This window comes from Amphiura filiformis, unplaced genomic scaffold (genome assembly GCF_039555335.1).
Source record: "Amphiura filiformis unplaced genomic scaffold, Afil_fr2py scaffold_39, whole genome shotgun sequence".
NCBI classification, from domain to species: Eukaryota; Metazoa; Echinodermata; class Ophiuroidea; order Amphilepidida; family Amphiuridae; genus Amphiura; species Amphiura filiformis.
In genome coordinates, this window is record NW_027305503.1 from 478,033 (window position 1) to 501,043 (window position 23,011).

General features: G+C 40.2%; 1 protein-coding gene and 1 pseudogene across 1 annotated transcript in view; one reads left to right on the top strand and one right to left on the bottom strand.

Moving 5' to 3' along the window:
* The window catches only part of LOC140144085 (NXPE family member 3-like), a 43,085-nt gene that overhangs the window by 16,905 nt on the left and 3,169 nt on the right, over positions 1-23,011 (top strand). Inside the window, exons 2-4 of the mRNA XM_072165921.1 lie at positions 237-353; positions 2,445-2,474; positions 14,615-15,384. Of these exons, the coding sequence (XP_072022022.1) occupies positions 261-353; positions 2,445-2,474; positions 14,615-15,384 (893 nt within the window). The 5' untranslated portion in view covers positions 237-260. The remainder of the gene's footprint in view (positions 1-236; positions 354-2,444; positions 2,475-14,614; positions 15,385-23,011) is intronic.
* LOC140144104 (small nucleolar RNA U3) lies at positions 13,814-13,912 on the bottom strand (annotated as a pseudogene).

Consider the following 23,011-nt stretch of genomic DNA (forward strand, 5'->3'; position numbering starts at 1 on the left):
TTGCTCCCGCCCTCTTGCAGCACGTACACCACCCCTCTCCTACCCACAATTTGATGCTTTTGCCATTCCTAAGTTTGGATGAAGCCATGATGCGTACGCTCATATTTTATGCTGGCTTGGGCAATTTCCATGAGCCTGGATCCATCCAAAAAAGCGACAAACAAGTATAACATACACTTGTTTATGATTATATTATTTTGGTTGTAATTCTGATTGTTTTGACTCTTTCATTACAGCTCATCGGGTTAACTCTGAATACAATGGATCAAATTCGACATTCTGGTGCGAAGCGATGGTTCTTTTTGGCTTTATGTTGCCTGGTCTCTCTGGTTTACTTCATATTTACATCATCGGTAAGAGTAAATACTACTAAATATATAATATATTATATAATGTATTAAAACGTAAATTAGGAAATGTTAAAAAACCCTCTTTATTTCATCTGGAATGTTAATACGTAGAAGCTGTGATTTGAGATGCTCCTACATTCAATTACTAATAAACTGTCGATGTTTACTCAAATGTGTGACCTTATACCATTTAGAGTGGAGAGAACTGTTTAAATAAAAGTTAAGTGCGTATAGAAAATTACAAGAATTAAATAAATTTTACATCAGAGCGATGTAATGTTTACCAAATTCTATGAATTTTTGGTTACTTTTGTTCAGTGAAATATCACTATAAATGTGAGTAAACATCTACAATTTATGCAGTAGAAACTTGATCTGCTTTATAGTTTTGTACAACACATTTGCTGAGAATTAAGAACTCGATGAAGTGAAAATAGTTTGTAGCCTTCACTTTGGCATCCTGTTTTTGAAGATGGTGAATTAGTCATTGGATCATCCCATTTGCTTTCCATCAAAAAATGAAGTATTACAGAAGACGGGAAATGTCGGGTTAAAGGGAAATGTGAGGGTCAAGGATATATAAGGTTGTAATAACATTCAAAAACATTTTGTTCAAAACTTGCTGCAAAACATTCTAACATAATAGACTTTTAAAGTACACACAATGTTTGGCAAATGATATTTTACTCTAGCATTTCGAATTTTGGTTTAAAATGTTGTATTATTTTTTTTCAGTATTACACGTTTTAAAAAAGAATTTTTATGATTTTTATATTATTAGACTTTATTTCAACACGGAAAGCCCAATTCAACAAAAGTTGTTCTTCCTTGGGGCCGTGCATATACAAACATACATGTACAAAATAACAAACTATTACAAAAGCTTATAATTATTATCTAGACTTACGCATACAAAAATGTATTAAAAACTCAAAATTATTAATTGTCAAAAGCCAAAATGATACTTATGGTTACACACTTACCATGTTTACAGGCATGGCTTTATGATTTTTAAAGATTATTTTTGAAAGTATACAATGTTGGAGAAGTATGGATATTATTTTCTAGCTCATTGCAGCTTACAGCACCTCTATATGACAGACTGCGCTTTTTGTACTCTGTTCTTAGCAGGGGAATAGTTACATTACTTTGGCGTTGACGAAAATTATAGCTATTGTTTACATGACTGAAAATATGACTCAAATAAGGAGGTGCAAGATGATTTAAGATGTTGTAGGTTAAAATTAAACAATTTGAGTTTTGTCTGTCAATTAATGGTTTCCAATTAAGTTCAGCACGGACATCTCTGCTAAGTGTGTCCCATTTTGCACCACGGATAGTTCTTGCAGCCCTGTTTTGAATAACTTGAAGTTTCTTTGAAACAGTAACACCACAATATCCCCATACAACTTACAATAATCTAAGTGTGGCAGAACAATAGCTTTAAATACACAGTATATAAAATATCCATGGGGAGACAATTTGCCCTGCATACCCTTTTAGGCTTTTTTTACGTGCATTATTGATTTGCTCATTCCAAGTTAATGGTCATCAATAATTACACCCAGATATTTACATTTATTAACTTTCTTTATAGTTACACCATTTATGTTGATAGATACTTCATTAACACGGTTCTTAATTGTATTGAGTCTTTGTCTAGACCCTATTAGCATAAATTTATATAAACCGATATTGATATGTTATCAAAATCTTTAATCTAAAACCAAAAACATATGCATTATCATGTTTTTAAAAAAATGTTGGTGTTTGCTGAATAGTATCCATAAGTAAACACTTTGACAGCTAGTTAATGCAACGAAATAACAATGGCGAAAAATGACGTTGCACGAACTGCTGTCACCCGTCCAAAACAGACCGTCCAAAATTATACCGCAAAATAGGGTCCCTAGGCTACGTGGCTAAACCATAGTAGCATAGTAGAGTTGGGTAGTATTTTATTGAGAACCCTGTAGATTATTAATGTTGTCCTTCTGTTAGTATCGGCGTAATGTTGGATCTACAATTTTGATATGCTGAAATTAATGAATTGTTTTTTATCAAGTTAACTTTTTGTTTACGTTTTGACCCCAGATCCATTCAACTGTTCTAACCAGACTTCAGGTGAGTATACATTATTGAAATATAATAGCTGAACTTCGCCTTATGTAACAAATAATATTAATAGATAGAATAGCAATTGACATTATGATAATGTGTGTACGCATGTGGCTTCAATTCGATCAAATTAATGAATAATGCCGAAGAAATAAATAAGTTATTTTTAAGGGATAGCATGATTGATATGATTTTCGAATTCTACATGGAAGTATTCTCAACGCAATGGGTCACAAATATAATCATTCCTCTACCAAAGAAAGGTGACCTCTCTCTCATGACAATTACCGTGGTATTTCGCTTATGTCCATTGCCGCAAAAGTGTACAACAAGATCCTTTTGAACAGGATCCGACCTCACACTGATCCTTTACTGAGAAGTAACCAGGCAGCTTTAGATCAGGTCGCAGCTGTGCTCAGCAAGAACGCATTTCGAGGAGGATCATTGAAGGCGTCAAGAAGTACCGACTTCCCTTAATAGTCACCTTTGTGGACTTCAAAAAAGTCTTCGACTCCATCAACAGATCCATCATGTTTTCAGTGCTGCGGCATTATGGAATACCAAAGGTTGTAGTAAATGCCATCCATGTGCTCTACAGGGACTCCAATGGTCCCGTTATGGTAGATGGAAGTATCTCTGAGCCTTTCCAAGTAACAACTGGAGTGCTTCAGAGTGATGTGTTAGCACCATTCCTGATCACTATCCTGGTAGATTACCTTCTGAAGAAATCAACTTTTTGAATTGACGTTGGTATTGTTACCTACCCACGTCGGTCAAGCAGGTATGTGTACTCCTGCTAGGATGCTACATGACCTGGATTTTGCGAACGATATTGCCCTGTTGGAGTCTTCCACAGCCAGATCCCAGTCGCAGCTTACTAGGACTGCAACCGCAGCAGCAGATCTAGGCGTTCTCATCAGCGCACCCAAGACAGAATATATGACTGAAAACTGTAATGCCCAACCAGCACTTGAAATCTATGGTAGTAGCATCAACCATGTAACATACTTCAAGTACTTGGGTTCCAAGATGGGCTATAGTACTGGAGACCTAAAAATCACTAGCCTGGGCAGGTTTCTGGAAACTGGAACGCCTTTGGAGAAGCCCAACCCTGCCAATCGAAACAAAAATCAAGCTGTTTGAGACAACTTGTGTTACTGGAAAACAAGATCAATGCCTTTGCAACATCTTGCTACAGAGTCATGTTGAACTTCAAGCGTGTGGATCGGATTCCGAATGAAACCATCTACAATCTGACCAACACCACTCCACTTGTAGCCAGAGTCAAGATTCATCAACTCAAATTTCTCGGCCATATAATAACGATGAGCCTGTGATAGAATGTGCCCTTTATATTCCACCACATGGGAAGAGGAAACCGGGACGACCACGCACACTATATTTAGTACATGGTGTTACGTAGAATTATCATTAGTCAGTGCTAAATTTGCTACACTAGTGGAACCAAGGTTTTTTTTGCACCCTTATACCCTATGTAACAAGACCTGAGTTGGTTCCATTTTTTTCGAATGTGTCTTCGGCGACCATTTTGAAATTCAAAATGGCCACTATATTTAGCCTTTTTTAAGCCGTATTTGTCCCGAAAGCGCACAAAGTCATATTTCTCTTAATGATTATTTATAATTTTGATTGTCCAAATCCACTAAGAACATAATTAGGATCATTTTCTAGAATCCAAGATGGCTGCCAAATCCAAATTGGGCGCCAATGTGTCTAAAATGGTCTGCCAGCTATAAGGATATTGATTTCTTTCCTTTTTTCCTGATTATTTTCACTACTTATATTTCTGAGAATCAACTGAGAACTAAAAACTTAATTTGGTCCATTTTCTCCAATCCAAGATGGCCTCTAAATCCAAAATGGCCACCTCTTATTAAAATATGGCATACCGCTTTAGGCAATTACTATCATTGAAAGTAAAATACATGTATCTCATTTCTGTCAGATATGGATAAGAAAATGATTATAAACATCTTAAAGTAGTGCAACAACATTGTTTAAGGACAATATAGATGCATTTCACCTTTCAAAATGGCCGCCAAGGTGTCTTGAAATTGGCTAAGATTAATTTTTCAGCATTTATGCAATGAAATGCAGAAAATCATGTTTTTTGGGTTTTTTTACGACATGGCATAAGGGAAAGTTAGTATTGCTAACTTGCTTTATTGTTCAGCAGTGCAGAGCCCCCTCTGGCTACCTACGTTTGTCGCCCTCTATTGTCGAGATTCCACAATTGACTGTTCCATTTTAAGCATCTTCAGTTTTCTAGCTGCTACTTTTTTTATATTATTATTATTATTATTACTTATTTTTTGGGCCAATTTGGGCGATCGGGTCAGCGCTTGGTGCCTTTTCACAGGCCCCACTTCGCTTCCCATAGCCAGATCAGTGGAACCGGACGCTCCGTTTTGCTCACTAGGGATCCACTGGTCTCCTCACTATGTTGAAGCAGCTGCTTTCCCCGGTCGGGCAAATTATTCCCCTTTTCTCACCTATACTATGTATAGGTGAGATTCAGTGTGTTGGGTTTGGCCTACGGTCTCGTCATCCCTCGGACCTTGTGTTGGCGATTGCGATGCGCATAACTATAAGGGAAAGTTAGTATTGCTAACTTGCTTTATTGTTCAGCAGTACAGAGCCCCCTCTGGCTACCTACGTGTGTCGCCCTCTATTGTCGAGATTCCACAATTGACTGTTCCATTTTTAGCATCTTCAGTTTTCTAGCTGCTACTTCCCGCCCTCTCCTCCCATTTAGCTATGCCCCCATTGGCGCTCTTAGCTCAGAGTTTGTTATCTTCTTTTTGTTTTGGGAAAGCGGTTGCTTGGGCGATCGAGTCAGCGTTTGGTGCCTTTTCACAGGCCCCACTTCGCTTCCCATAGCCAGATCAGTGGAACCGGACGCTCCGTTTTGCTCACTAGGGATCCACTGGTCTCCTCACTATGTTGAAGCAGCTGCTTTCCCCGGTCGGGCAAATTATTCCTCTTTTCTCACCTATACTATGTATAGGTGAGTTTTTTCATTTGTTCGGGTTTTGACAACCCTGGATAACCCAAGAAAGCCTCTATTGAAGCTTATTTCCATTGGGGTCCATTTGAACACCGGGACGGGTTGGGAACAGTCAGGGGTTAACACCCTACTCTTTTCGAAACTGGCTGCGAGATACATGTACAGGTATGGCTCTCTGTACACGGGACCGACGGCTTAACGTCCCCTCCGAAGGACGGAGTACTTTCATGATTCATTTGCCCAATTCTAAATGAACCATGGGGAGAGCGGAAGTCTGAATATAATCTACAGAAGTTGCCAATTAATTTCAGACTTTTTTTTTCCCAAGTCAATATCCCAGCAAATCGCCACCGCCGGGAAACCTCATGCACTGAAGGCAAGTACCCTAACCATTGCGCCACGCTCTCCATGAGACTCTCCGTGAGATTCAGTATGTTGGGTTTGGCCTACGGTCTCGTCATCCCTCGGACCTTGTGTTGGCGATTGCGATGCGCATAACTATAACTGGGCATTAACAGCAGAGACAAACATCATTTAGAAGCTGCTGACCAGGAAGCACCCAGAACGCGATTAACCTCCCTGCTGAAGTTGGCCCTCGATCTAATGGCTGGACTTTGGGCAGGTAGAGAATTCCATAATTGGGATGTAGATGGTAGAAATGATCTTTCATGGCTGACAAGGTTTTATCTTGGGACTTCCACGGCTAGGTCATGGGATCTCACAGACCGTCTCACACTACCTGAGGTAATGGACATGGATGTCTGGCATCAGTTGGCATAATAACTCAGGGGCCTCCTGGTAGAACATACGATGGAAGAGGGTGCCTGCTCCAACTGCCCTGCGGTCGTTCAATGGCTGAATACGATGATCTTCATACTCATTCGTTGGCAGACCAATGACACGCTTAGCTCTATTTTGGATTCAACTTTAGATATTTATGATAGAGCTGACCTTGAGGCATTTAAATGCCTAGTTGTCATCATCTATGTTATCAGTATTTTCAAGTTCCTCAGTTTGGTACACAGCTGTATTGGTACACTCTTCATCTGCTCCACAAGCACTTGTTTCTGTACAAGTCAGATTGTATCGTCTGCAGGAACATCTTCTGGAGCATTTGCTTATTCCACATCCGCACCTAACAAGCTCGACAACATACTCGGGAGTTATTGCAATGTCTGACAGGATAGGTACTGGAATGTTATCTGCATCACTTGACCATCCTAGCTTGAACGGGTCTGGAATATTTGGATTTACCACAAGTTCTTGACTCCAAACATATGCTTGCATATGCGTCCGCAGAATGTGTTGATGTGTTAGCCAAAAATAGCTTTGAGTCATGGATGGGGGTTGTGTCAGCAACAATGTCGGCTCTCGCTGATGATTGGACTCCTAACTTACGACGTCTGATTATATCTTTGATTGAGTTTTTTCTTCCATAATTATCAAAGATGACACGGCAACCTTCATAGTCAATGCTCCAGATATGACTTTGTGCGCTTTCGAGACAAATACGGCTTTAAAAAGGCTAAATATAGTGGCCATTTTGAATTTCAAAATGGTCGCCGAAGACACATTAAAAAAAAATGATCGTAGGGGTATTCAGAAGCAAGATCGCAATAGTTGGAGAAAGCTTGTAGTCGCCTGCTCCGCAGCCGACTGATGATGATATACTTGAAAATGGTCACCCCCTCGAAATTGCCTTGTTCCCTCTCCCACAATAAATAATGTTGACACCGCCTGCATTTCGGGCGATAATGTGTTTTTCTAATAGTGGCAAACTGGATCATCGCTTATGATATCACCTTTTCCTGAACTGTTTGCCATTCTAAATATTTATACTTTTATATATAGGCCTACTATATACCAATAATAGTATGATGCCCAGGTATGATACCCAAAAGTTTCTATAGTTCCAGGTTTAAAACCAAAATTAACTTAAACTTCCTTAGTCAGTTGTTACGAGTCGTACTTGACTCAAGGCCAAAATCACCTTTTACCCGAACTTACACGAATGCACAACACAAATACACTGTTGATTAAGCTAACAAAATCTAAGTCTTTAATTGAAAACAAAGTATGCTTGGTACATATAACAACAATATTGCATATACAATAAAATCACACAATCAGTTTTATTCTATCGGTACTTAACCAGCGGTCTTCTTGTTGGTGATCCTAAAGTTCTTGCAATGTTCTGGACGACTGATGTAATATATCCTTATTCACTTGTCCTGCGAAAATCAGCAAAGTCCAGTGTACACTTGTAGGCCAGCAGATTGAGACTCATTTTAGGGGTGAAGTGGCAACTACCGTCCTACCAGCTAATTTTGGTATTTTTGGAAAGTATGGGTCCTTACCATCTCCCAGATATAAAATTGCCCAAAATATCTGTGGGGGAACATGCTGAAATGACGTCATCAAAATGGCCGCCCGAATTTTAGCACACCATACTGGACATGACCTTATTTCATTAGTTTATCAAACAATTCGAGTTACTTAAGGTCAGATATGTTATATATCCACTTCGTAAACATTATTTACTTACCTACAGTTGATCTAGACACATTGGAACATTAGAAATGATAGAGGGTGCTTTCAATATGGCTGCCAATTAGCCAATTATTAATTTTACATGATTTATTTAGAACAAAACATGACAAAAAACGACTACCGTCCTACCAGCTAATTTTGGTATTTTTGGAAAGTATGGGTCCTTACCATCTCCCAGATATAAAATTGCCCAAAATATCTGTGGGGGAACATGCTGAAATGACGTCATCAAAATGGCCGCCCGAATTTTAGCACACCATACTGGACATGACCTTATTTCATTAGTTTATCAAACAATTCGAGTTACTTAAGGTCAGATATGTTATATATCCACTTCGTAAACATTATTTACTTACCTACAGTTGATCTAGACACATTGGAACATTAGAAATGATAGAGGGTGCTTTCAATATGGCTGCCAATTAGCCAATTATTAATTTTACATGATTTATTTAGAACAAAACATGACAAAAACGATCTTTTAAATTAAAATAACATTAATATATACTGCTCTATTTTCCCCAATCAAAATATTTTACTGGCCACGGATGTTGTTTTATAACAAATGACGTCATCAAAATGGCCGCCCAAAATTTCAAATTTTAGCACACCATTCTGGAAATGACTTTATTTCATTAGTTTGTCAAACATTTTGAGTTACTTAAATGACAAATATGTTATATATCCAATTCGTAAAATTATATACTTATCTACAGTTGATCTAGACACATTGGAACATTAGAAATGATAGAGGGCGCCTTCAATATGGCCGCCAATTAGCAAATTATGTGCTTCCCCGTTCAATGCCTGTTGATGCGCAGGGTCTGAATCTTGTTGTTTCTGTCTGCATCAGTTTCTTCTTGCCTACGCCAAAAAATGACGACACTGTGTCGTAGCCAGTGAGAGCTTGGACTGCAGGTAACACACCATAAACTGTTGACAATTTGACAATAGCAATATAAATAGGAATCATTCTCCGCTGGTCAATGGTTTTAGTAATCCTTCCAGTCTGCATCCAAATTTCAAGAACCGCTCGCATCCGTGGCAAGTAATATACTAATAGAACCATTACACCAGTGTCTGTTGATTGAATGATTAGCCCTCCAGTTGCATTCTTGGAATTCATTTTCTTGTCAAAGTCCATTGAATGGAGCTCGTGTGTGGAAAACAACTTTTAAACTTCAACCAAATCTGCAGATGTCACACATTTGGTTGTAAGACCAGATGTGTAACCTAACCATTTGCCATTTGTGACTTGTTGGATGACTATCCCATCAATGATTTCCATATGGAAGTGGCCGAGCCCCTTCAACCGGATACTTGTGTTTGCCGTTGTCCTTGTCTGCGGGCCCTCTTTCACCTTTTGGCGATGTTTCCTCATCATAGCGGTCAAAAACAACATGTACCTCTTGTGCAGTTTCAAGCAACTTTGTATTGTTCTTGCGGAAGGTTTCTGCAACGTCTTGGAAGTTCTGTATATTATGTTAAACATTCATGCGTCATAAGTCACACATCATCATTCGCCCTTTATCCATAGCATTCAACAGGGAATTGCTGATTTCAAAATAGTTACTAGACCACTGCCTAAATCAACTAGTAATTCAGGATGTGACTCTACATCGAATGGATATGTCCTGTTATCTCCCATATGCCCCATATGCTTAAGAATTTGCTGGGTATGAGCTTCATCCTTTGTCATCATTGCTGGTTTTATTTGTTCATGTGACTCTGGTGTGGTTGACTTTGTGCCACTGCGAAGTTGCATTGTACCACTATATTGATGAAGAAGGTGGCATGTCCATCGAAGCACATTAGATCCCCTTCTTGTCAGGCCAATGATGGCACTATCACTCTTGGTATCCTTAATGATGGTGGATTCCACTCCCATATCGCTCCATATGCCCTTAAATGTTCCTGGAGTTTGCTTGACTGAAAACCCTTTATTGGAAAACGCCTCTTGAACTGTGTCTGGTAGTGAATATAACATCTCTGTTGCATTATAGTGATCGCCAACAAGAATAGTTCTGCCGATCAGCCACAGAAAAGTAAGAGAGCGTATTTAACTTGAGTTCTGGGATGCAGTTTCCAATTGCCTTCTATTTCAGCATTGATGTTGCCGAATACGGATCCCATGTAATGTACTCTGCTAAAATTGGTAAGAGGGGACCAATGATTTCTGGTGGGACACTGTCATGTCCAATGAGGGTCTTCTGTACATCACTTATCACTCTATTCTCAAGATGCCTTTGATCTTCAAACCATTTCAGGAAGTTTGTGATAAAATCTGAACAAGGGCTTCATATACCAGAGTAAGACCTCTTGTGGCTCGATAAAATTTCTTTCCAGCTAACATACTTTCAACAGTGGCAGGATCGTACATTTCTGAATCTGCCAACATATCTTTCAAACCAAATTGGCCCAAAGTCGTCCAATACATAAGAAGGATGAATATTGTGAAATCCTCCTAGCCGTATGACAGGATAAGGAAACTCCTGTCTCTGTTCAGCTTTACCACCTGTGCCACTGCATACAACTGTTATAACCAAAGCCAAAATACATTATTGACCACACTTTTCAGCCAGATCTTTTCTTCTCTTAAGTGTAGTGTAAACTGTTCTCATATCAAAAGGAGGTGCCTCAATTATGGGTGGATATGTAGCTACAGCAACAGCATTTGGATTGTATTGAGATACTGTTGCATGGTAGCCTGTCCAAAATGGAACGTCCCGAGTGCACAAAATGCACACCATTCTGGATTGGTAAGTTTCCATGTGGTAATTGACGTAAGAATTCCTAAGTGTTTTAAACAATGAAATAGCTCAAACTGGTCAAGCTGCTCTTAGGCATCCGCTTTGGTTCTGGTCGATTTATCGGTTTCGCGAAAAATGAAGTCTCCAAGCACTTCTGTGTTCTGTACGCTGAAAGTTTGTAGATTCTGTTTGTCTACCCGTCAAGGGATGTTCTTGGAATTCTGCTCTTGCCATTTAGTGGTAAAGTTTTTCTATCTACAGTGTCTCCATTGATATTTTCATTGTCATCACCCTCCTGCCAGAAGAGGCTGTCTTGGGCAGAAGTCGTGGTGGTACATACACATCATTTGCAGCATATGCTACCTGTTCTTTTGTTGTCGCTGTTTAAAATCTGCGAAGCTCATCATAGATAGCACACATACTATAAGCATTACGAATTTTAATTAAGCTGCTGCTGCCATACTCATGAGGCAGTTGGGGTATGAGCCCAATGTGAAACGGTAGTATTACCTGCTTCTTACCGCGGCGACTGCAGTAGATAAGGCATTCAGCTAGTTTAATGTATCGACGTCTCACATCATTTGACGACTTATGAAGTATTTGATCTTCATTTTTTCTTGTCCTCCTCATGTTCGTTATTCTCCACCTGGTCAGTCTCAGCAATTTCATCCAGCTTTCTTAGCTAGAAAGATTTTACAAAGCAACTTTAAAAAGCTGCACGCGGCTGTGTGTAGTGGTTGTGTATGGGATGCATAGGTGTTTGGCAACAAACGGGGAACACACACTCGCATTTCACATTCAAACCGCGGACCACTCTGCAATGTGAGACCGTCCTTGGTTTCTGGAGGTCTGCAAACGACCGCATATGCATGTACAGGGTATCTCGAAAACAAGGAGGCCCCTCCTATTTCAGAAAACTTGATCAAGTATAATGTTGGTATATAATGCAGCCTTTACCCGTTAGCTTTACTAAACCGAAACAATCATTTCAATCGGCTCATAACTTTTGAAGATATGCCCTTTTAAAGAAATGTATCCGTTCCGTTTGGAGGCGATTATACGTGAATGTGTATAGGGGATGGGAGTGAGTGGGGTGGGGTGTGGAGTGGGGTGTGTCTGTCTGGCAACCTTGTTGTATTTTATTAGTTTTCAACTTGAATTGTAAATAGTGCGTATTACAGTTTTTAAGTATGTATATATATTGCCGTTAACATCCAAATAATAGTTAAGCTAAACATTTTAATAATCAGATATTGGTTAATAAATAATATAATGTGCAAAGTGAAAAAGTTTATATGGGATAAATAGAGCATTATACCATATACCAAACATCTACAAAGAATATAAATATCATATTAAGTAAAAGGGAGTAAGTTTTGCCATGTTTTATCTGTTTAAATCATGTACTTCATAATTGGCTACTTGGCGGCCATATTGAGAGCGCCCTCTATCATTTCTGATGTTTCAATGTGTCTACATTAACTCTAGATAAGTAAGGCATGTTTACAAATTGAATATATAACATATTGGAACTTTAAGTAACTCAAAATGTTTCAAAAACTAATGAAATAAAGCCATGTGCTATAAATTGTAATTTTGGGCGGCCATTTTGATGACGTCATTCCAGCATGTTCCCCCACAGATATTTTGGGCAATTTTATATCTGGGAGTTGGTAAGGACCCATACTTTACAAAAATACCAAAATTAGCTGGTAGCACGGTAGTTGCCAGTTCCCCCTTTTTTAGAGCACTTTTTGGCCATTCTCTCTTCACCTATTGCGTTTATAAATATCCTTGCGTATGAAATCCTCACACGAAAACGATGCTGCTTTCTCATATTACTTATCTTCTTGCGCTGCTTTCTCCTAAATATATAAGCAAATCGATTCAAAGATAGAGGAGACAATCATTGACATTGATGAATTTCTGGAAGTAAATAATAAGATATTTTGCAATATAGAGGGTATTCTATTGCGCAACACTTCGCCACAACCCTTTTGTGTACTGTGTGATGTGCCCTCAGTAATTTAATTTAATTATTTAACTTTGTTTACAAGCTGAATGTATGTCATGAGAAGTGTGAGACAAGGGAAAACACCTTGGAAGCAATCACGCAATAGTTTTTGTGTTATGGCATGTTCTGGGGGAATTCCCTTTCATTCATCAGGTGATCAAAACAAACTGAATCAGAGTTATTAATATCATAGGGGATTTTCCGTATTACTCAATATTCTGTCAATTATTGCACCATCAGGAAAAACCCCAGGAAGTGATGTAATGTGAAAGGTTGATACCAGTTTATGGCATTTGGTGCATTTTCAAAAGTTGCAAATCAAAACGAAGCACGCGGTCGCAATTGCTTAGCGTGGCAATATGGTCAAGCTTGCTTGCCCACGATCGGCCCCTGTCGACTATCCCAAGTGCGCGCTTTATTCAATTGTTAATTTAAAACGCATTGATTGCTACAGTGCTTTGCTGATGGATACTAGGGCACGATGCGATCGATATGACCTAGCGTTTGTTTCGGGCTATGTCAATGGTCTCGCTCTCCCATTTACCTCTACAGGTCCGCGTGGTCCGTTTTTAATTTGTAACTTTTGAAAATGCACCAAATTTCATATACTGGTGTCAATCTCTAAGATCAGGTTTTGGTGTAGGACGCCCAGATAGCATGGCAATGGTGGCCCAATGAAGGGCCAATGTTTGAGTTCAATTGGCCCAACATTGGCTGACAATATTGGGCCAATCATGTTTTGCTCATGGGCCCAAGGTTGGCTCAATATTGGGCTTGGGCCAATGTTGGCCCCAGCTTGGCCCAAACCCTGTCACAGTTATTGAACCAACATTGGGCCTGTACCTATTTCTCATTGGCAAACAATTGGCTGCCAATGTTTTAACAATATGTAATTTTAGTATTGGGCCAATATTGATGCAATGGATTACTTTAATTTTTGGACGTTAGTGGCTCGGGAAAATACGATATGTATCATCTCTTGCCCGCTTCGCGGTAAGAGAGGAACACTAGCGACTCATCACCGTGGTGTTGAATAGCCATCAAGAGTATTTGATAGCATGGTGACACGTACTTTAGAAATTATCTTTAAAAGTATGGTCTTAGAATTGAAATTGCCGAAACTTCTTGTGTATTTTCTTTAAAATAAATAATCCGTGGTGTTAAATAGCGTTTGCCCTGCGTTTTATCATCCGTGGTTTTGTTTCCTATTATTTCAACTTAGTATAATATTTAGGATTTAAATAAGGTCTTCCAAACACTAGTACTCATCACAATAATTATTTGTTACCATATGTTACCCAATTTGTTACCGAAATTGGTGTGATAACCTGTATTGGCTGCCAACATGATGCCAATGTAAAAATTGCCAATTGAAAGCCAAGATTGGCCCAATATTATATACTGATGTAATGCCAATCAAACGATATATAAAAGGCCAACAATAAACCAATGATTGGTGTATTATTGGCCCGAGAGCAGCTGCCAATGAATGGTGAACCAATATTGGCCCAATTATACTGATGTAATGCCAATGCAACTTTTTGCCAATATTGGCCCAATAAGTATATGTTATCTGGGCGGGTTACATGACTGCGGACTTTCTTTATTTGAGGTGTTTATTTTAGCCAGTTATGTAAATAAATAAAAAAAAAAATAATAAATAAATGTTTTATTACAAAATGCAGATTACTATTCCAGTATACGTGGTCCTGTACTAGTTTATACAATATTCACTTTGTAATAAATTAGTATTAACTATCATCACTCATCACTTATGTATTTGATATCACTCTTAAACATTTAGGTTAACAGCAACACTACTGCGTACACAAGAGGCATTCAACCAAAGGTACGATTAGCATTAACGGTGACCACTATGACCATACCAACACCACAGCTGAAAAGTAACACCACATCTGGTATCGAACATGCTGTAACTCAAACAATTCCAAGGAAATTTGATGTTGTCACAAACCCGGAGTTCTCCAATTACCGATTGATCAAATCAGGTAAACGGATAACGAAGGGTTCCTTCATACATGTTGCCATTGAAGCTCGTAGTGAGTCGCAGCAATTGATGTCATCTGGCGGGGACTTTTGGTTTGCTACAATGTCGGCTAATGATCCACATGAGGCAAGTACCGCCGGGAGAGTCATTGATCATGAGAATGGGACATACAGTGTGTATTTCTATGCGGCGTGGAGTGGCACTGCTGAAATCAACGTTACCCTCGTTCATCCCAGCAAGGCAGTGGAGTTTATGAACGATACCTTGTGGGATATTGGTCCTAAAGTATTTTGGAGCGCAACATATAAAAATTTTACAATTTTGTCGCATTTGAAAAACAAAGCAAATAAATTTTATACTTCATGTTGGATAACTAGATCAAACGACACCAATATAAAAACACTTTGTGAATTTCCATCGCCAAACGGTTTAGGAAATTACACATTTGTTTGTAGACCTCCAAAAGATAGACGATGTCGTCCACTCGATATAATAGCCATTGATGCATCAAAGACGGATGCAGCGACGGCAAAATCAGCTGCAGGTTACGAGGATTACTTTCAAAGGTAAGTAATCTGGGAAGATTAAAATGAAATATATATGTTATATCTTTTATTTATGTACCACGGTTGTTTGATGGGGTCATTTATTAGTTTATCAAACAAAACATCATGTACAACCAAATTTTAGGCCTGAACAGCTAAATGTGATATCATACTAATGTATACAGATGCCTTTGAGTCATTCTCAACTTTAATTTTCCCTCTTTTACAAAATTATTCACTTTTATAGCATTTTTATAGCTTTTTCGGATATAAAATGTATCTATTAATGACAAAATTGGTGGCGCTATTTAGTTACTGGAAATTACTCTTTTAAGATTTTAATACAAACAACTCCTTTTATTGTTTGCTTAAATGTGTTTATAAAATTTCCTTGTTGCTTGTTTCACCTATTCCAGCTGTTTTAATGGCAATATTAATCACCTGCCCCTTGCAAATAAAGTAATATGATTTATGATAAATAGCGCCATCTATAGTTTTCATTTAGTTAATAATGAAGCCAATTCTATATACATCAAACAACCGTGGTACATCCCTCTCCTCTCCTCTCCTCTCCTCTCCTCTCCTCTCCTCTCCTCTCCTCTCCTCTCCGTCCTCTCCTCTCCTCTACCTTTAACAGCTCTCATTCCATCTCTCATTTCGTCTCACATCTTCACCTCTCCCCCCCACTCTCTTTATTAGTTCCTGCATCTCTCCCTCCCCTCCCCCAACAATTTTAACATATACCCCTCCCATAGCTGCACCCCCACACCCCTCAAAAATATCCTTTTCACGCAAACATGCCTTATACAGTCATGGACAAAAATTTTGGAATATTTTTATTTTTTACATAGCCCTCTTTTTAAGTGCAGGTTTCTTACCATCAATGACCAGTCAGCCATGCAAAATGTATCACATATTTCTGGTCAGGTCTTAGGTTCCATCCCATATCACACAATACGTAATGTAGGACAATGGCTTCTTATGTCTGGTCAATGAACCATCGGGCATCATTTTCGCAGTTATTTAGTGATATCAGACTAGGAGCCCAGACGATTTATTCAGCTGAGAAGAGACAACAGGTTTGATGGCCTGGTTATGTGGGTCACAAAATAGGGGGCCAAAAAGTACATTTATTCAGCTCAAAAGAGACATGGACAAAACTTGTTGGATATCACTCCCGGGAGGATACGTATCATGCCTATAGCAATGACAGCAATTTTGGCCTGTACGGGGGCCCAGACAGTAGCCCCAAAGGGGCCCGCCCATATGGTGTTATTCAGCTGAAGAGAGACAAGGATGAATCTTTTTGCATTGGAACTATTACACTTTGGGGTGCACAAAAATACCAATGACAGCAACTTTTTCCTGTACTGGGGTCTAGACAGTAGCCTCAAAGGGTCCGATGCCCCATAACAGGTTATTCAGCTGAAGGAAGAAATGGATGAATCTTTTTGCATTGCAACTATTACCCATTGGGGATTACAAAAATACTAATGACACTACATGACAGCAACTTTTTCCTGTACGGGGCACAGACAGTAGCTTCAAAGGGCCCGGTGCCCCATAACTGGTTATTCAGCTGAAGAGACACATGGATGAATCTTTTTGAATTTGAACTATTACCCATTGGGGATTACAAAAATACAAAGGACAGCAGCTTTTTCCTGTACGGGGCCCCATACAGTAGCCTCAAGGGCCCCAATATCCCATAACTTGTTATTCAGCTGAAGAGACACGTGGGAGGATCTTTTTTTTTTTTTTCTTTTGTACATGGGGGTCAACAAAATACCAATGCCAGCAACCTTTTCCTGTACATGGGCCCAGACAATAGCCTCAAAGGGCCCAATATCCCATAACTTGTTATTCAACTGAAGAAAAATAGACACGTGAGTGGATTTTTTGAATTGGAATTATTGCACATTGAGGTCTAAAAAATACCAATGACAGCAACTTTTTCCTGTACGGGGGCCCAGACAGTTGCCTTAAAGCCCCGATACGTTTGTGAAGATTATCAGGCCCGATGTCACATAAGTGATTTATTCAGCTGAAGAGACACATGGATGAATCTTTTTTTTTAGAACTATTACCCATAATTAGCATGATTAGGGTTTACACACTTTTTCCTGTACATGGACCCAGACAGTAGCCTGAAAGGGCCCGATGTCCCGTAACTGGTTATTCAGCTGAAGAAACACATGGATGAATCGTTTTGTAATGGAAGTATTACCCATTGGGGTTTGTAAAAAAACAATGCCAGCAACTAATTTCCTGTACGGGAGCCCAGACAGTAGCCTCAAAGGGCCCGATAGCCCATAAATTCTAACACCCTGTCTGGTATGCCCATCAGAGTTGATTTACCAGTGCTGCAGAATGGGCGTCAAGTCTACACTACATCAAAAGTCAGAGCTGAAACATTTTGCCAGACCTTTGCCGCTATAAAATGTTAGCTTCCTCGCACAGAAAAATCTGCTCCTGAAGTTCAGCTTCAGCAACATGCTCAAAGGAAAAGATAAAGCTACTGGTCCTGATGAAATCATTGCAAGCGTCCTGAGGGAATATAGCGCATAACTGGCAAGACCACTCACTATGCTGTTTGAGCTTTGCTTCTCCAAGGGAGTTTTTCGAAGCCAATGGAAGACGGCATTTTTCATCCCTATTTACAAGAGATGCGAAGTCTAATTCATCTATGTACCTCTGCTCTGCATCATCAGCAAGAGCAAGGAGGCTGTTGTACAGAACCAACTTCAGAATTACCTCCTTGAAAACCAACTGATATCAGACAGACAGTTTGGATTTAGGCCATACCACAATATAACTGATATCTTTACCATTCTGACCCAAGAGTGGTCCAACTTCCTGGACAGAGGCAACGACCTGCGTCTGACTGCCCTGGATATCAAAGGAGCATTCAATAATGTCTGTCATAATGGACTTTGATCATGGCAAAAGGAGTATCCGGGAAGCTGCTCATCTGGATTAGTAGCTACCTGACAGATCATTCCATCAAAGTTGTCTGTATCTGGCCATCCTCCATTAGGGGTCAATATTGAACCCACTTTTATTCTCTGTCTTCGTTGATGACCTGGGTGATTAGTGTGAAACCCAATTCTACATCTACGCAGATGATTCCATCGTGTTTTGTGAGGTTTGTGAGGCATGACAGACGAATGGTGACCTTCGAGACATCGAAAGGTAAGGCAATGGCAATATTAAGAAAGAGGAATCCAACCAAGATAAATATTCTGTTTGGTACCACCACACTGGGTGAGAAGGAGGAGCTGGAGATCCTGGGAGTCGCAGTCGACAGCAAGCTGAACTGTACAAAGCACAATTCTAACGTCTCATACAGAGCAGGACAGAAGTTGGGTGCTCTGAGGAGAGTTGCAAATAAACTTGATGTCAGAGAGGCAGAGCAACTGTTTACAAGGCTAAAGTTTGCAGTGTGATGGAATATGCCTCACTGTCTAAGATGAGTGCCAGCACACCCACTCTAGGATTACTAGACTCTATCCAGAGAGGAAGGACCTTCGAATCATAAGCGTGAGCGAAGAGGAAGCAAGTACAGAGCTGAACATCACATCTCTCCATCAAAAACGTCAAGTGGCTGCAACAACAGTCCTTCATAAAATGCACACCAGCTTGTTCCCACGAGATCTGAAGGCACAGCTACCAAAGTCATTTGTAGACAGAAGGGCTACCTGCTCAAGCCTGTCCATACCTTGCCATGCTCTCACAGTACCAGTTTCGAGAACCATACCTACTGGCAGGACCTTCATCCACACTTCAGTTCACGTTTTGGAATAGCCTACCAGATGGGGTAGTCGGAGACATATCTGACAACGGAGCACCATCCTTCAAGAGCAGCGTGCATAAGGATCTTATTTCACATGTCTGATGCTTTACCCTTCACACTTGTTGTTCCTAAGCTACGGTGACCCACTGATGGCAATATTACCAACTTCAACAACAAATATATACATATATACATAAACATATCTGCATGGAAATTCAAAAGAATAAATTATTATAATATTAAAACCATTGTATTTATGTGAAACATCATTAAAAAAAATGGAACTATTGCATATTGAGGTTTACAAAAATACCAATGACAGCAACTTTTTCCTATTCGGGGACCCAGACAGTAGTCTCAAAGGGCCCGATGTCCCATAACGTGTCAATATGCAATAGTTCCAATTCAAAAAGATCCATCCATGTGTCTATTTGGCTGAACAACCAGTTTGGGACATTAAACCCTTTGAGGCTACTGTCTGGGCCCCCGTACAGGAAAAAGTTGCTATCCTTGGTATTTGTGTAGACCCCAATGTACAATAGTTCCAATTCAACAAGATCCATCCATATGTCTCTTCAGCTGAATAACCAGTTATGGGATATTGGGCCCATTGAGGCTACCGTCTGGGCCCCCGTACAGGAAAAAGTTGGTGTCATTGGTATTTTGTATACCCAATGGGTAATAGTTACAATTCAAAAGATTCGTCCATGTGTCTCTTCAGCTGCGCGGTCATCTTCGGAGTCTAATTTCACCCTTATTAAGATAAGCATTCCTGGTGTAGTTCTCTCTTGGAAGATGACAACATTGGAAAAATCAGTTATGGGACTTTGGGCCATTTGGACAATTGGAAAAATCAGTTATGGGACATTAGGACCTTTGAGGCTACTGTCTGGGCCCCCGCACAGGAACAATTTGCTGTCATTGGTAATAGTTCCAATGCAAAAATATTTATGCATGTCTTCCTTCAGCTGAATAACCTGCTATGGGACATCGGGGTACAGGAAAAAGTTGCTGTCATTATATTTTTGTAAACCCCAATGTGTAATAGTTACAATGCAAAAAGATTCATCCATTTTTTCCTTCAGCTGAATAACCTGCTATGGGACATCGGGCCCTTTGAGGCTACTGTCTGGGCCCCGTACAGGAAAAAAGTTGCTGTCATTGGTATTTTGTGCATCACAATGTGTAATAGTTCCAATGCAAAAAGATTTATCCATGTCTTCCTTCAGCTGAATACCCGGTTATGGGGCATCGGGCCCCTTGAGGCTACTGTCTGGGCCCCTGTACAGGAAAAAATTGCTATCATTATATTTTTGTAAACCCCAATGTGTAATAGTTACAATGCAAAAAGATTCATCCATGTCTCTCTTCAGCTGAATAAATCAGCTATGGGGCATTGGGCCCTTTGAGGCTACTGTCTGGGCCCCCGTACAGGAAAAAGTTGCTGTCATTGGTATTTTTGTGCACCCCAAAGTGTAATAGTTCCAATGCAAAACGATTCGTCCTTGTCTCTCTTCAGCTGAATAATACCATATGGGCGGGCCCCTTTGGGGCTAACTGTCTGGGCCCCCGTACAGGCCAAAATTGCTGTCATTGCTATAGGCATGATAAGTATCCTCCTGGGAGTGATATCCAACAAGTTTTGTCCATGTCTCTCTTGAGCTGAATAAATGCATTTTTTGGCCCCCTATTTTGTGAACCCCAGGCTGCCCGTACAGGCTGTGACCCGGCAGCAATATAGAATATTGAATCTTGGGCCTATACTAACATAACCAGGCCATCAAACCTTTTGTCTCTTCTCAGCTGAATAAATCGTCGGGGCTCCTAGTCTATATGATTCAAGGTTATACTTATTGGCTTTTGCATTACGGTGTGAACGGTGTGAAGAAACCAGCTCAACTCTGTTGCATCTGTCTGTTGTATACGATATTTCTGATCATGGGGTACGAGTTGAGCACAGATCTATACGCCCATGTCATTGTCTTACGTTTAATCAAGGATATTGGTGCCGCTTTAGGAATTACAAAAGCTACAGCTTCTAAAATGTTGAAAAGACGTCGAGAGACCGGAACTACTACACCTAGACCACGGTCAGGTCAGCCCCGAAAGACAACCGCCAGGGAAGACCGATCTCTCCAGAGACTTTGCCGTAATGGCCGCGAGAAGCCTGCATCACGAACAGAATGGCCTAGGTCCATAAACGCGCCTGTTACCAGGGAACTTGTGAAGAAAGCCAATAATTCTGCAAAGCCATCGTCCTGCTCGCTAGTTTTGGTCACAGAGACATAGGAATTTGTTAATAGGCCACTGGCGTAATGTGATCTTCAGTGACGAGGCCCGGTTCCTCCTCTGCAGACAAGATGGCCGATTCAAGGTCCGAAGACAGGTCGGTCAAGTCCTGCTTGAGGACTGTATCCTGCCTGGACTCCGAGACATGGTGGTGCACCCGATACACACATATATACACGTAATACATTGTGTCAATACGGTCGTATTGGCACGGTAAATGTCGTGCTGGGATATTCTGTATTGCTTACTTGCTTAGTTGCTTAAGATGAGTGGTGTCCTCGAACTACAACAGCACGCCAAACCCTTCTGTCCTGCATGGCCGTTCCTAAATCCATAACATCCAGTCCAGTGTCCTGTTTCAATACATCCACGTATGTTAGAGGGGGTCTACCAGGTTTTCTGTTTCCATGTTTTGGTGTCCAATGGATCAGCTTAGCTACAGGTTCGTTTTTGCTTCTGTATGCGTGCCCAGCGAAACGTGTTCTCTCTAATCTTCTGTGAAAGTTTCGGTAGGTCACCATATAGCTCTTTGTTCGCGATGTGCTGCTTCAAATTGATGTTGTATACTGATCTAAGCATTCTTGTGTAGCAACCATCAAGTTCTTTACATAGTCTGGGAGACATATTCCACGCTTCAAATCCATAGGTTAGAACGGATTCGGTAGCAGCAAATAAACGGCTCTTGAATTACTTTGGGAGAGTTGACCTCCAGATTTTGTCAAGGCTGTTACATGCTCTCCATGCAGCTGCTTTGCGTGTTTTTACATCTTTTTCCGTACTAACCATCCATGCACCCAGATACTTGAAATCGCTCACCTCTTCTAGTTTGGTGTCATTGTTTGTCTGTATAGATATATGTTGATTGTGGTTGAAAGACATGAACTTAATTTTTGAAGCGTTCATTTTGAGGCCTACTTTTCCAACAGATGATTCAACCCTTTGCAGTAGCTCTTGTGCTTGGTGGATTTCCTCAGACAATAGGGCTATGTCGTCTGCAAAGTCTAAATCTGTTAGCACTTCAGGTCCGATCCGTCTACTTCTTCTCTTCTCCAGCTGGATTCCAAGCTGCTCTTCTTTGCCTTCAACTGCCTCCCTCAATGCATAGTCCAATACCACCACAAAGAGGTATGGGGCAAGTGTGTCTCCTTGCAGTACACCAGCAAGAATATCAAACGGTTCAGTTTCTCCATCTGGTGAAACTACTTTTGCCTTGGTATTTTCATACATCCTTGCACAAGTTGATTAGGGATTCCATAGGCCTTGAGAATTTGCAGCATCTTTCCTCTATGAATGGTATCAAAGGCTTTCCTGAAGTCTATGAAGGTTATTATTGCAGGCAGGTTTTTAGCCTTCACTCCTTCTATGATCCTCCTTAGGGCCAGTATGTAGCTTACTGTTGTTCGGCCAACCCTGAAACCATTCTGGTTGATCCTAAGAACTTTGTCTACTTCAGGCCTGATCCTGTTGAGTATCATTTTGTTGAATATATTGGCTTGATGTTTTTGGTTGATACTGGGCCCCAGCATCAACAAACAACAATGAGTAACCTTAAGGTTGACGTGCTGT